Consider the following 15865-nt stretch of genomic DNA (forward strand, 5'->3'; position numbering starts at 1 on the left):
AGAAGCCAGAAACCTGGACACTTTTTCTGAAAATATTATTATTTAAAGATGACTCCAATAACAAAAATTGCTCCGTGGCCTAAGCAAAAGTTGTCTGCAGGTCAGTTACTATCCATGGTCACCACTTTGTAACCTTTGGGCCAGAGGGCTTTAAAAACACTCCTGGAAATACAAAACCCTTGAAATGTTCTCTCATGGGGAGCATATTAATGTTGCCTAGTTAAATGACTTCTGTAGGGGTGGATGTTGGAATGGGAATCGATCTGAGCTCAGCTCAAGAGAACCACATAGCCAAGGCCCATGATTCCGTCTCTCTGCTCATCAGCCTCTCCTGATAGTCAAGGCTCTGGTTCACACAGTCACATGGCCAGGTGGAGTCCCTCCGTCCTGGTGGCTCCTGCACCCCTCTTCTTGGCTTTAGATCCTTTGGGGGCACAAAGGTAAGGTTGTTTGTTTCATTGATAACATTGCATCTGAATGGCCCTTGCAGACATAGGATTCATAGTAAGCTCTTGCTCTTGGACAGAGTTAAACCTTCCTTAAGAAACTCCCCCATGAACTGTGAATGCCATCCTGTTTTTCTACACCTTTAATTCCATGGGATCTGAGGGGAAGGAAGTTCCTCCTAGTCTGGCCCCTTTACAAGAAGTGACCCGAGCTAAAAAAAAAAAAAAATCATTACAATTATGCTCCTCTTTCCCAATGTGGATAAGACAGTAGTTTTGTTCGTACCCTGAATATGAGTCATCTCTGCTAATGTAGTTAGTTTTAAATTAAGAAGCAGCTCAACAGTAAAGGGCAGTTATTTCCAAACCTATCTACTTCTCAGGATCCATGGGGAGTTCCTTAAAAAGTCCACATCCGGTGAGGTGCAGTGGTTTGCACCTGTAATCCCAACACTTTGGGAGACTGAGGCAGGAATAGTATATCACTTGAGGCTAGGAGTTTGAGACCAGCCTGGGCAACAACATAAGATCCCCTCTCTATAAAATAAAATAAAATAAAATAAAATAAAATAAAATAATTATCCAGGCACAGTGGTGCACACCTATGGTCCCAGCTTCTCTGGAGTCTGAGCAGGAGGATTGCTTGAGCCCAGGAGTTCAAGGCTGCAGTGAGCTAGAATCGTGCTACTGTACTCCAGCATGGGTGACAGAGGGAGATCCTGTCTCTTAAAAAAAATTAACTTCCTTGGACCCAACCTCCAGAGGTGTGGATTCAGGGAGTTGACACTGAAGCCCAGGAAACTATACGTACATATTTTAAGAGCTCTGTGAGGAATTTTAATAGTCAACCACATTTGGGAACCACCAGTATGCAGCATGTGGGTCCCAGCTGTGCACTTTACACGTGGGTGGCACAAGGAATGTTTGTCTTTTTTGTGTAGACTATATACAACAGTGAACCTCCACGCTGCACTTTTTATGAGGAGGATCAGTTTTTCATTTCCTGCAGCCCTCACTATCACCAGGGTTAGGGGGCAACATGAGGGCTGACAGCAAAATCCAGAAAGGAGTCTGCAGGTCAGAACTGCAGGTCAGATGCCCCCACGTCCAGCCCGAGGTTTACTACTTAGTGTCTGTGTGACCCTGGGCAACTCATTTTCTCTCCCTTCTCATGGTAACACTGGAAATACTGATGTCAAAAGTCCTGAGTAAAGAAAGAGATAGACGAAACTGCTACCCAGGTGATAGGAAATTTAACAAACCTGGTAGGGGTGGAGTGTCCCAGGGTGGCAATCACTTGCATGGAAATCTATCCATCAGGCAAAACATTAAGAGCTACAGACATATGACAATCTATACAGGGGAATTCATGCATTCATTCATTCAATTCATGTTTTCTGAGCATCCCCCATGCATCAAGTGTAGGAACACAACAGTAAACAAGACCACAATGGCCCTGAAGCATTAAATGTAGTCAAGGAGACCATCTGGGAAACAACTATCAATATGGTAAGAGCTGCAACAAAGTCATGGCACAGAAAAGCAGGAAATGTTGCCTGTTCCCCATGTGGCCCTCATGACTGTTATTTGGTTGTCATTTACAGATTGGCAAAATCAACACTGGTCCTCATTCCTTTATTGGGCGTTCATGAGATCCTCTTCTCTTTCATCACTGATGATCAAGTTGAAGGATTTGCAAAACTTATACGACTTTTCATTCAGTTGACACTGAGCTCCTTTCATGTAAGTAGGAATCTGAACCAAGATGCCTTGACTTTGGAGAAAACAAAATGCATGTGGCCCAAACAGGCTCAGAATTAAGGAGCCCGTGGATGAAAATAGAATTGTAGCATCAGCAGCCTTTATCAGTAAGGGCCCTTGGCATTAGAAGGGCATGCAGATGGGGAAGTATTGCGTTGATCCTGCCAGCATGATTCAGTGACTAAGAAGGGGGAAATGGTCTCTTTCCTGGGTGGTAATAGTTGGTGTGACTCATGATCGTATTAACTGTGAGTGTCAATGTGAAGCCTTTTATTAAGTGCCTATTTTTGCTGGGTTCTCTGCAGAGCGTTGTGCAAAGTGAGCATTGTCTGTGCTTCAGGTGACATGTACACAGAATGCAACACAAATTGTGTAGGGACTAATGAGTTCAGACCAGGAGGCTATTAAACCTTGACAGATGTGTGGGAGTTGAAACTAGGAACAAGAGGCCAGCTGTGGTTGTTACCTGGATATATTTTGGTAATCTATTGCTTAAATTATTATCTATTTCTTAGTGTCTTAAGATGGCAATTTTTAAAATTATTTTTCATTATTCTGGGAGTTAGGAATCTAGGTAGGACCTAGTAGGGATGGCTAACCTTTGCTTCTGTGATGCGTACTGGGGCTGGAACTACCAAGATGTCTTCTTCACTCACATGACTGGTGCCTAAGTTGGATGGCTCAAATAGCTGAGGCTAGTTTTATTGGGGTCAAATTTCTGAGGCCTCGTTTCTCAGTGTCCATGACATTCCTTAGGCGTTCCATGTGTTTTCTCCTTGTGGTCTCTCCACAGGATAGGGCAGTTCAGGGCTCCCAAGAACATAAAAGCAGGAGCTGCCAGGCCTTTTAAATGCCTATGCCTGGAACTGGCACAGTGATGCTTCTGCTGCATTCTGTCATTTAAAGCAAGTCACAGACCCAGCCTAGATTGAAAGAGTAGGGCACTGCACAAAGGCATAGAATGCTGGGAGGGGCAGCTCATTAGTGAAGGCCACTAATGCAACAGATCACCACTAATAGCACAGCAGCCCAGGTCTTCATAGAGTAGTAATCTGAAAATGAATCATCTTTAAATATTGGTGTGGGGGCAGGGCTTCTGAGATGAAAAAGAGAGGATCTACAAAACTTCTCCCCAAAAAGCAATGATAAAATTGGACAATTGTCAATAGCAACCATTTTGGGACCCTAGAAATTAACTAAAAAAAAAAGAAAAGAGAAGGATTCATTCAAGAAAAATTACTGAAACTCAGTAATAACAGTGGGAGTCTATGTTATTTTTGTCTGGGACTGCTTTTGTTCTCTAATCCCTGCTCCGTCAGTGAGGAAATTCTAGTGAAAACTAGCAGCTTCACTGAGGAGGGAGGCTGACTTGATTTGGATCAAAGAGCAGAAAAAGCTCTCATCCTTGGGCATTGCCAGATACAATAGTGGTCTTGGTGACAAAGGAACAGGGAAGGACAATGTTACAGCCTCAAGTTGTCATTCTATCTGGGGTAAAAAAACATACTGATGGGCTAGCCAGAAATTTAACAGGAAGATTTGGGGAATGAGACAGCCACAGTGGGCCTTGACAAGCCCCCACATAGTTCTCAGGTTGACTGGAAGGTTGTGTACATGCATAAGGTTGCATACACACTCAAGAAGGACCAGAAAGGACATTCACACATTTCTGGCTGAATATGAGTCTCTGCACACATATAGAGGAAACATGAGGGGGTCTGGTTGGAAGTAAAAGCCAGGGAAGGCTTTAAATTGAACTTTGAATGTGTTCCCCAAGTGACAAATGGATCCATTGGCAAAGGGTATGGAAGACTTATGGGCTTGAGGTGTTTGAAAACAACTTCTGATCAATCACTGGCTGATTATTAAGCTATTGGAAACAGCATCAGAAGACCAGACTTAAAAATAAAAACCAAAATTTTTAAAATGAGCATAGATATCACTGGCTGTATACCACAGCAGAGACGGAGTCCACAGAACCAGTAGTCCAGACAATTTTCTAAACAAACAACCACCACCACTGCGGGGATGGGGATTGGGGAATCAGAATGCTGAGTTGTTATAATATATTATCTAAAACTTCCAGTTTTGTACATAAAAATATGAGATCTGCAAAGAAACAGAGAAGTGTGGCCCGTACTCAGGACAAAAAAAAAGCAGTCATTAGAAACTTTCCGGGTGGGGTGGGGGATGTCCAGATGTTGGACTTATCAGACAAAGACTTCAAAGAAGCTATTACAAACATGTTCAAAGAATTAAAGAAAAAGTTGTTGAAATAATTAAAGGAATTCAATTATCTCAATTCAACAGAGAACAATTATAAAATAAGAACCAAATGGAAATTCTGGAGTTGAAAACTACAATAAGTGATATGAAAATTTTATTAAGAAAGCTTAGATTTAAGATTGCAGAATAAATACCCATGAACTTGAAGATAGGTCAATGAGATTATCTGGTCTGTAGAAAAGAAAGAAAAAAGAATGAAGAAAAATAATAGAGCTTCAGAGACCTATGGAATGCCATCAAACATACCAGCATACACATATGAGAGTCCCAGAAGGACAGTAAACATAGAAATGGTAGAATAAATATTTGGATAAATAATGGTTGAAAACTTCCCAAATTTGAAGAAAAATGTTAATCTACACATCCAGGAAGCTCGATGAACTCCAAAAAGCATAAAACAAAGAGATTCATGCATAGAAACATTACAGTCAAACTGTTGAAAGCCAAAAATAAAGAGAAAATATTGAAAGCAACAAGAGAAAAATGATTCATTACATACAGGGACCAATGATACAATTAACAGCTGACTACTCATCAGAACGATGGAGGCCAGGAGGCAGTGGTATAAAATGTTCAGAATGCTGAAAGAAAAAAATTGTCAATCAAGAATTCTAAATCCAGCAAAAGTATGTTTCAAGATAAAGGTGAAATAAAGACATTATCATAAAAACAAAGACTGAGAGAAATCATTATTGGCAAACACCCCTTTCAAGAAATACCAAAGGAAGTCCTTCATGCTGGAAGAAAATGACAACAGACAGCAACTCAAATCCACATGAAGAAATAAAAAACAGTGGAAAAGGTAGATACATAGGTAAATCTAAAATGCTATATGTAGATTTTTTTCTCATAATTGATTTTAAAAATACAAGATTGTATAAAATAATAACTATAAGTTTTATTATTGGGTTTATAACATATAAAGATCTAATATATATGATAAGAATATCACAAGAGAAGAATGAGTAAATACAGATATATAGAAGAACATTTCTATATTTTACCAGGATTAAGTTAGTGTTAATATGAAATAGATTGTGTTAAGATGCATGTTGTAATCCCTGGAATAAACACTAAGAAAATAACTTTAAAAAATGTATTTAAAATACTAGCAAAGGAATTAAAATGGTACACTGGAAAGTATCTGTTTAACATGAAACACTTTCAGCCTCATAGGATTCACATAATATCCCTATGAAGGATAAATTACTATACCTATTTTAAAGATGAAAGAACTGAGGCTCAGAGGACTTTCACATGCTAACATGTATCAGAGATGAGATTTTTATTCAGAGGTTAAGCCCCTGCCTGTAACCACTATGCCATAGTGCCTCTCAGGTGCCTTGTGAAGATTAGAACCAGGAGACACCAAGTTCCCTATACCAGTCTTAAAGATCAAGTGCTGTCTGATACATTGCAGCAATATACCAGGCAGGGTCAAGTGCTGAGATTTTGTACAAAGAGCAGAGAAAATGTGTCTGCCCACTGCATGCTCACCAAAGGCCAAGGAGCCAGAGCTTGAGATGTGGTATGAGCAGTTGGACAATATTTTTTTCTCTCCTGTTGGAGTTGAATTCTTTGTGGCTTTGAACCAAGACAGAGGATCCATAAGCAATTTTTTTCCCATTATGAAAACCTGTTTATTTCAGTCTTTTAGGGAATTTCAAAAGATAAGGTTTAGTAATTTGGAGTTTTTGTGTTCCTGGCCATAATCTTCTTTAAAAGGTAATCCTAAATTAGAGGAAAAAAAAAAAAGACTTTGCAGCTGTTATGTAGTAATATTTGGTGGCCTTTTTTCTCTGGAAGGCATGGGTCGGGCAACGTGAGCCCTTGATCACCTGATCTCACTCACCCAAGGCCAGATAAAGACAAGTAATTCATGTGGAGCTATGTGAGACAGATTTCTGAGAAAGAATCCTAGTCTATCAGACTCTTCTGCCTTGGGAGGATGTGTTGGTCATCTGATTCTGTGTAATAAACCACACCAAAACTTCATGGCTTAAAACAGTAACCATTTTATTATTATTATTATTATTATTATTATTATCATCATTATCATTATCATTATCATTTTGAGATGGAGTTTTGCTCTTGTTGCCCAGGCTGGAGTGCAATGGTGCTATCTCGGCTCACCACAACCTCCACCTCCTGGGTTCAAGCCGTTCTCCTGCCTCAGCCTCCCGAGTAGCTGGGATTGCAGGCATGAGCCACCACACCTGGCCCCATTTTAATATTTTTAATGATTCAGTAGACTGGGCTGCTTGGGTTCAGGGTAGATAGTTCTTTTGATACATGTAATTTTCGACTGGGGCTGCAAACATCTGAAGGCCCAACTGGAGTGGCACATCCAAGATGGTTCATTCACATAACTAGACATTGATGCTAGCTGTTGGACAGGACCTCAGCTAAGACTATATAGCTCAGGGGGCCTCAGTTCTCCTCCATGTGGCCTCTCCATGTAGCTTGGATATCTCACAGCATGGCAGCTGGACTCTCAGGACATCCCAAGAGCAAATGTTCTAAGAGGGAGGAAGCAGAAACCTCCAGCCCTCTTAAGACACAGGCATAGAACTCCCAGAATGTCACTTATATGACATCGTATCAGTAAAAGGAGTCACAAAGTCATCCTAGAGTCGAGGGGAGAGAAAACTAGGTCTACTTTTTGATGTGAAGAGCAGCCTGAGCCCACAGAAAGAAGAGGAACCATCAGGGCCATCTCTGGAGACTAGCTACCAGCGTGGAAGATTTGTTCCTGAAGCCAGCTAGAGCTCTGCTCATCACCCTGCACTGCTGAGGAACGTGAGGATTCAGAGTGACTCTGCAGGGTGTTTTGTACCAGGACTGAGGCAGAAAACACATTTAGAGGGCTTGTGTGTGGGCAGAGGCCTCCCACCTTCTGAATACTCCTGCCGTGTTTCTCTGCATCGCACCAGGCAGAGGCAAGAGCACAGGTGGGCAGATGTTGGGGGAACTACACTTGGTGGATCATTTTAGAGACTCCACCATGGGAATTGGCAAGAACAGGCATCAGCCCTAACAGCTTCCTTTCCTTGCTGCTTTGGAGGGTCCTTTACTCTTCAAGAGCCTACTGCTTAGAGAGTTCCACCAGTCTCCTGCTATCAGTGGAGCTTTGGAGAGACTGCCAAACAGCGGTGACATATGAAGTAAGAGCCATGTGTTCTGTGGGACCCACTCCCTTCACACTTGCTTAATCTAGAATGAGAACCAGACCCTAGGATGTTCCTAAAACTGTGAAGCAAGCACCCGAGGAAGTGAAAAGACACATTTGTCATGTGGAATCCTATTTTAGCCAACTTGTTTGTGAGAATCCTGGCACCCTAAAAACCAGCTCTTCTGATATCATGTGCCCAGAGGCAAATATTAACCTGTCCCGCCAACCACATGGGGCAGCTGTGAACCTCTGACCAGATTGCATGTGTGAAAATGATTAACTGGTAACACTATGCCCCTGTTACGGAAGCTATAGCCATGGAATATCTAGGTGCATAAGAGAAGGGAAATTCCACATTCATGGGCAGAATCCAAGCATTTGGTTGATGTCGTGATTGCCAGTGTGGAGATCCTGGTCTGGCTCCAGAAGGGACATGCTGAACAAGGCTTACATAAGGAAGAGCAGAAAAGCCTTCCCCAGTGCCACATTTCATTATCATCAAGAGATATAAGAGGAGTCAGCCTGCCATTGGGACCTTCACTCTTTAGTTGGAAATGCATCCTTTCCTTGTGAGTTCTGGCATTTTCTATAAACATGCAAGTACTTGGGCCCTGCACACACATCCAGCTCCAATATATCAGACACACTGCCCAAATTCCACAGACCCTTACATCAGTTAGGGACAGCCAGGACATGTAGGTGATCACAGTGACTCTCTGACAAATCAGGATATGTAGGAGCCTGGGAAAGACAATGGAAACAAGCATTTGGAGCACCTTAGATTCCAGCCCATTTTGGGCTGAGTATTGTGGCGATGGTCATCCTGGAACATGGGAACCACATGACTGACAGCCCTGCCAGAAGCTCAGAGAGTAGGGAGGGTCAGGGGCCAAAAAGGATGCAAATCAGGCAAAAAAAAAAAAAAAAAGAAAGAAAAAGAAAAAAAAGGCCAGTCGCAGTGGCTCATGCCTGTAATCCCTGCACTTTGGGAGCCTAGGCAGGCGGGTCACCTGAGGTCAGGAGTTTGAGACCAGCCTGACCAACATGGTGAAACCCCATCTCTACTAAAAATACAAAAAATTAGTCAGACGTGGTGGCGTGCGCCTGTAATCCCAGCTACTTGGGAGGCTGAGACAGGAGAATTGCTTGAACTCAGGAGGCGGAGGTTGCAGTGAGCCAAGGTTGAGCCACTGCACTCTAGCCTGGCGACAAGAGTGCAACTCCATCTCTAACAAACAAACAAACAAATAAACAAACATTAGCCAGTGCCCACTATGACCAAGTAGAGATGCAACAGTGAACTTGCCCAATATTTGTATAATTGAATGAATGACACAAGGTCTTGGGGGTTTAATCATCATTGACCCATGTGCACCTGTGAACACCTAAGCAAACACCTAGGCTGATATAGGCAGGGCGGGGCGGGGCGGGGCGGGGCGGGCAGGGCGCTGGATGTCAAAGTAAGAACAGATGCCATGGAAATCCAAGTTAATGTAACCAGTATGACTAATTCTAGTTAGTGTAAGCAATGCAGTTGCACGCCTCTTCTGGGAACTCCTACAACCTATGCAGGGCTTTGGACGTTGCCAGTAACTCTCAGACACATCTTCTCCGGAGTCAGATTTTATGCCGTGTCCTCCTTTTGTTTCAGGGGTTCCTGGTGGCCTTGCAGTATGGTTTTGCCAATGGAGAGGTATGATTTCCACGTTGCCATCCTGGTTTCATGTGAGGCTGGGGCTGCAATCCTACCCACCTCTGGAGGTTTCTGTGGATGGGATGATGCTACGGGGTAATGTGCAGTGACCAACATGTGTAGGGACAAATTTGTATTGTGAGCTTCCGGTACAGAGAGCAGGAGGCAGCTCAGACAAAAGGAAAAAAGTGTCGGGATGGGTATAAAGGAGTTCAGAAGCCAGGACTGGCCCTGCTGGAGATGCAAGGAGTATTCAAGTGTGACAGAGGAAACAAGCTTGAACCTCAGAGTCCAAAAATCTGAATTCACGCCTTGGTTCACCCTCAGGAGCTCTGAGTTACCTGGGTCGCTGCACTTTGTTTAGCCTCACTTTCCTCATCAGTAACATGGGAGCAACAATCATCCCTGCTTTGTAGTCTTGCCCTGGGAATGCTGAGCACATAGCAAATGCTCAACACCTGGGAACTATGATTACTTTTTTAAAAAAAAATATTTTTATTTTTTTGAGACAGAGTCTCACTCTGTTGCCCAGGCTGGAATGCAGTGGCATGATACCAACTCACTGCAACCTCTACCTCCCAGATTCAAGTGATTCTCATGCCTCAGCCTCCTGAGTAGCTGGGATTACAGGTGCCCACCACCACACTCAGCTAATTTTTATATTTTTAGTAGAGATGGGGTTTCACCATGTTGGCCAGGCTGGTCTCAAACTCCTGACCTCAAGTGATCCACCTGCTTCAGCCTCCCAGAGTGCTGGGATTACAGGCATGAGCCATGGAGCCTGGCCTATTATTGCTTTTAGTTATTCATATTATTGTGTAGCCCAACCAGCTCTCTGCTTCCCTGGGAAAAGGTTTGATAGTGGGAGGGGCAGAGGCCAGAACAGGTGTTTTCTCCTGTCTTTAGGAGTTGGTAGAGTTTCCAACCCCTTTTCAACCTCCTCTCGCCCTACTACAAGTGTAAATATTTATTTCTGTCTCCTCCCACTATATACTTACACTTACATAGAATGTACATAGCTTACATTCTATGTAAGCTTCTCGACAGCAAAACCATCTTCTGTTTTGCTCACTGCTGCTTCTTCTGTATCTTCATGCAGGGGGCTCCTCACCCATCAAGCAGGTTTCAGCTCACATGCCACCCCGGCAGAGTCCTTTCTGAACACCCTATCTTAAGTTTTTGTTTCTTTACCACATTGTCCTGCTTAATACGCTCACAGTGTCATTACCACCAGACATGTTTATGTATCTTCGTTTCTCCTTGTCTCCCCCAGTTAAAAGGTAAATTTCCCAAGGGTGGCACAGAGTAGCTACTCAATTAATATTTGCTAAGTGGACACATGGCTAAATGACTCCAAGACAGTAACCTCTCACTTGTCTCACCTGGCAGGTGAAGGCTGAGCTGCGGAAATACTGGGTCCGCTTCTTGCTAGCCCGCCACTCAGGCTGCAGAGCCTGTGTCCTGGGGAAGAACTTCCGGTTCCTGGGAAAATGTCCCAAGAAGCTCTCAGAAGGAGATGGCGCTGAGAAGCTTCGGAAGCTGCAGCCCTCGCTTAACAGTGGGCGGCTCCTACACCTAGCCATGCGAGGTCTGGGGGAGCTGGGCGCCCAGCCCCAACAGGACCATGCACGCTGGCCCCGGGGCAGCAGCCTGTCGGAGTGCAGTGAGGGGGATGTCACCATGGCCAACACCATGGAGGAGATTCTGGAAGAGAGTGAGATCTAGGGTGGAGTTCCACCACCCTGGCTCTGCTCCCAGGGACTCTCGAGGGGGCCCAGGAAGAAGAAGCGAAGCAGGACACATATTGCTGGGCACGGAATCATTCTCGTTCCATTCACCATGCCACTTTGATATGAAGGCTATCACAAGGTTCTTCAAGCTCTGTATCAAAGAGGCTGTGTGTCATGCTCACAGCCTCTGCCCGTTCTTCTCATCCTAATAACCCCCACCAGTGTCTTTTCCAGAATGCCCACTAGACCCTAGGGCCTGGCTCTAAATTCAAGCAAATGAAGTCCCACCATGAAGAGAGATCTCCTGTTATATAGAAGCCAGCCAGTATCTCTTCCTTTATCCCTTGGGGTGCATGCTTTCCATCTGAGGTTGGGTTTAGGGTGCATGATAACCTCCTAGGAAGCCTTTAAAATGCAGAATCCTAGACTTGTGGCTAAGATTCTAAGACAGTGAGTCTGGGACCATGGCCAGGAATTGGAGCTGTTTAATAAGCATCCCAGGTAATTCTGCTGCAAGCCCACCCTTGGAGAACACTGGGCAGGGTGAGAGGGAGCTAGAAGCCCCCCATGTGGCCATGGCAGGATGCTGCAAGAGACAGTCTGCTCTCTCAGGTCAGCTGGGGTGTGCCTGCCCTCCTTGGACAGTATGTAACTCCATATCACCCACCAGAGTGCCACTCCTCTCTGCTCTTCCTCTCCTATCGAGTCTTGCCTCTCTCTCTCTTTGCCTCAATTCTCTGTCCCTGCGCAGCAGGAGTTCTGCTTGATCCTCCCTTTGAGGATTGGCCCCAGCACCTGGGGACCCTCTGAATGTCGTCTTTGGTCCATTCCTCTCCTTTCTGGCTCTATCTACCTTTCTGAGGTTGGCTTCTACCAGCCTGATTTACATTATCATTCTCCTGGGGCAAAGAATGCCCCCACCATTTTTGGTTTGCCATTGATGCATTGATGGTCACACCTGTTGTCCCAGGAGATTGACCTATAACTCTCCATGGCCAGAGTCCCTGCTGATCAGAATTCTATTTGCCCAGTGGGAGTAAATACTGAAAGCGGGAGGGCCCAGATAAAGCAATAGGACTTTGGCTGGATCTGGGCATACCCAGGGTGGAACTGAGAGATCTAAGACTTCACATCAACCAGCCTGTGGGATCTTTCCTGCCTGCTGTGACCCATGGAGGCTGAGGAGGGCCCAGGCAGTTGGGGTCAGGCTCAATGACCGAAAGTATAAGGCAAGAGGCTGTAGGAAGATCAATGGATGGACATCCTTTGGAAACAGTGTGTTAATGCACAGGAGTGTCACTTTTATGGTATGTAAAATGCATGTGTATGTGGGTGGGGTATGTTGCTATGGGACTAAATACCACCTTATCTTTGGGGGAGTCGGTATGATACTCCTCAAGCAGGGCTGCCATATTTAGCTAACAAAAACATGATACTCAATTAAATTTGAATTTCAGACAAATAATCTTCTTGTATAAGTATATCCCATGGGTATATTTTATCTGAGATTGGAATTTAATCATGCGTCTTATCTTTTACTGGCAACTCTGTTTTCAAGGATACTTTGCCACAGGGCTGGGACTAGGGTGAAATAATCAAGGCACTCATCTCTAAAAAACTCAAAGTAAATGATCAAAATAAATCATATTTTAATGCAATATTCTAAAAAAACAAATTAACAAACTACAGCCCATGAGCCTTTTATAGCAATGGAATTTGATTGGAACCAGGGGCAGGATAAGAGTGAGGCAGGAGAGGCCACCTGTTGCAAGTGCGGGCTCTGGTCCTGACTTTCAAATGTTGTCTATCAGGGACTTTTAATGTGAATTTTTATTTTTAAACAATTGCATTAAAATATTATTTATATTGACTATGGGGACTTTTGGGGCCCCCTTAAATTTTGCAGTTGAAGTAGGATCCCCACTTGTGTCACCCCATAGTCCAGCCCTGGTTTTAGGATGGGGATGGAGGCAAAGGCATCAGGCAAGTAATGAAGCAAAGGTTTATTTTTTGGTGTCCAGATTATCCATAGCTCAGTCATGAAAATCTGTGTCTTTCTATTTTTCTCCTTTCTGCAAATGTCCCTGCCTCAGCTCATCAGCCAATTAGCTCCTAGAAAGCTGGGGTCATCTTGTATTCCCAGCAAGTACCCAGCACAGTGCCGGTTCAGAGCAGGTGCTCCACACACATTCCTGGAATGAGACGGCACAGAAATGGCTCTTGGGAGCCTCGGATGCTGCTGGGAGTAAGTGATCCAGGACCTTACCACTAAGAGGAGAAACTTTTTTTCAAAGCATTTATAAATACTCCCTCCACCCCTCTCTCCACAAATGGGGTGATCAACACGTACTGCTTGCTCTTGTTCTGCTAATGATTAAAACAAGTTTATTTAATTTGATTTGCATTTTGTTGATTCTTTGACATTTGTTTCTCACTGGAGCTGAAGGTCTCTCCCACCCGTGAAGAATGCGATGCACTATTCCTGGCCAGAAGTGAGGAAAAGGGCTGTGGTGTTTAGCCAGGGACCTGGGTGCTCCAATATCTTAAATTTGGTCTTAGGGACCAGAGGAGTGGGCAGAGGGGCCGGGACCAGAAGCAGAGGCCAGAGGTCAAAAGAAAGGAAGGAGGGTGTCTCCCCTTTTATAGAACACCCCCTTGGTCACTCAGCCTGCCTGTTGCTTTGAAGATCTAGTCTAGTGGTTCTCAATCCTGGCATTACAATCCCTTGGGAAGCTTTTTATTTATTTATATTTATATTTATTTATTTGAGACCCAGTCTCACTCTGTTTCCCAGGCTGGAGTGCAGTGGTGTGATCTTAGCTCACTGCAACCTCTGCCTTCCGGGTTCAAGCAATTCTCATACCTCAGCCTCCCCAGTAGCTGGGACTACAGGCGTGAGCCACCGTGCCTGGCTAATTTTTTTTTGTATTTTTAGTAGTGATGGGGTTTCACCATGTTGGCCAGGCTGGTCTTGAACTCCTGACCTCAGGTGATTGCCTGCCTCGGCCTCCCACAGTGCTGGGATTACAAGCATGAGCCACCGCGCCTGGCCCCTGGGAAGCTTTTTAAAAAGGCCAGTGACAGGGTCTGACCCCAGAGATTCTGATTGAAATGGTCTTACTAGGCCTGGGCATTGGGATTTTTATAAGTTTCTGAGTGATCTTTTTAAAATTGTGGCAAAATACATATAACATAAAATTAACCATTGTAGCCATCTTTTTTTCTTTTTGTTTTTTGAGACAGAGTCTGGCTCTGTCACCAGGCTGGAGTGCAGTGGTGTGATCTCGGCTCACTGCAACCTCCACCTCCCAGGTTCAGGCAATTCTTCTGCCTCTGCCTCCCGAGTAGCTGGGACTACAGGCACCTGCCAGCACTCCTGGCTAATTTTTGTATTTTTAGTAGAGAGGGGGTTTCACCATATTGGTCAGGCTGGTCTCAAACTCCTGACCTCAGGTGATCCACGCGCCTTGGCCTCCCAAAGTGCTGGGATTACAGGCGTGAGCCACCGCGCCCGGCCAGCCATTATTAAGTGTATGGTTCAGTGGCATGAAGTACATTCTTACTGTTGTGCAGCCGTCACCACCATCCATCTCCAGGACTCTTTCATCTTCCCGAACTGAAACTCTACATCCATTAAACAATAGCCTCCCCTTCTTCCCTCCCCAAGCCCCTGACAACTTCTACTTTCTGTCTCTGTGAATTTGTTTATTCTGGATACATCAGCTATAAGTGGAACTGTATAGTATGTATCCTTTTGTGATCGGCTTATTTCACTCCCATAGTGCCCTCAAGGATCATCCACCTTGTAGTGTGTGTCAGAATTTCCTTTTTTTAAATGCTGAATAATATTCCATGCATACCACATTTTGTTTATCTGTTCATCCATTGATGGACACTTGGCTTGTCTCCGTGTTTTGGCTATTGTGAATAATGCTGCTATTGGTAGGGATGTATAAACATCTAGTTTCTGCTTTTAAAATTTGAGTATACCCACAAATGGAACTGCTGAATCATATGGTGATTCTATATTTTCCCCAACAGCTGTGCCATTTTATATTCCCACCAGCAATGCATGAGGATTCCAAATGCTCCATGGCCTTGCCAACATTTATTTTCCTTTTTTTTTTTATGATAACCATTCCTAATGGCTGTGAAATGGTATCTCATTGTGGTTTTGATTCGCATTTCCGGAATGACTAATGATGTCGAGCATCTTTTTATGTGCCTGCTGATTAGTCCTTTGTGAATCTTTTATAGAAAAATGTCTATTCAATTCTCGGCCCATTTTTCAATTGGATTGTTTGGTTTTTGTTGTTGAGTTGCAGGAATTCTTTATGCATTCTGGATATGGATACCTTATCTGATATATTATTTGCAAATATTTTCTCTCTGTAGATTGTCTTTTCGCTCTCTTGATAGTCCCCTTTTATGTAGAAAAGTTTTAAATTTTGATGAAGTCCAATGTATCTATTTGTTTTTCTTTTGCTGCCCGTGCTTTGGCGTCAATGCCAGCTGCGTGACTTTAATATGGGACCAAGGTTGAGAACATTGGAACTGAGGCAGAGGGGAAGGAGGTGAACCCTCCTCTGGAAACTGACAATACTTTGCCAAAGTCCAAATAAACTGAGTCTTACTTCCATGTAGCATTTAGAGCTCAGAAATTATCCCACAAGCACAGACTCAACTGATTCTCACAACTCTTAAGTGATAAGCAATGTAGGTGTGGCTGGCCCAGTTTTATTTTTTAAGGAGTGGTCATCCAGCTGGAGCCTAACAG

At 44.0% G+C, this 15865-nt stretch overlaps 1 protein-coding gene across 1 annotated transcript in view; it reads left to right on the forward strand.

Moving 5' to 3' along the window:
- GLP2R (glucagon like peptide 2 receptor) overlaps nt 1–13481 on the forward strand; it is a 67198-nt gene extending 53717 nt beyond the window's left edge. The window contains exons 11-13 of the mRNA XM_054459125.2: nt 2051–2189; nt 9317–9358; nt 10748–13481. Coding sequence (XP_054315100.2) covers nt 2051–2189; nt 9317–9358; nt 10748–11083 — 517 coding nt within the window. The 3' untranslated portion in view covers nt 11084–13481. The remainder of the gene's footprint in view (nt 1–2050; nt 2190–9316; nt 9359–10747) is intronic.
- The last annotated feature ends 2384 nt before the right edge of the window (nt 13482–15865 follow it).

This window comes from Pongo pygmaeus, chromosome 19 (assembly GCF_028885625.2).
Source record: "Pongo pygmaeus isolate AG05252 chromosome 19, NHGRI_mPonPyg2-v2.0_pri, whole genome shotgun sequence".
NCBI classification, from domain to species: Eukaryota; Metazoa; Chordata; class Mammalia; order Primates; family Hominidae; genus Pongo; species Pongo pygmaeus.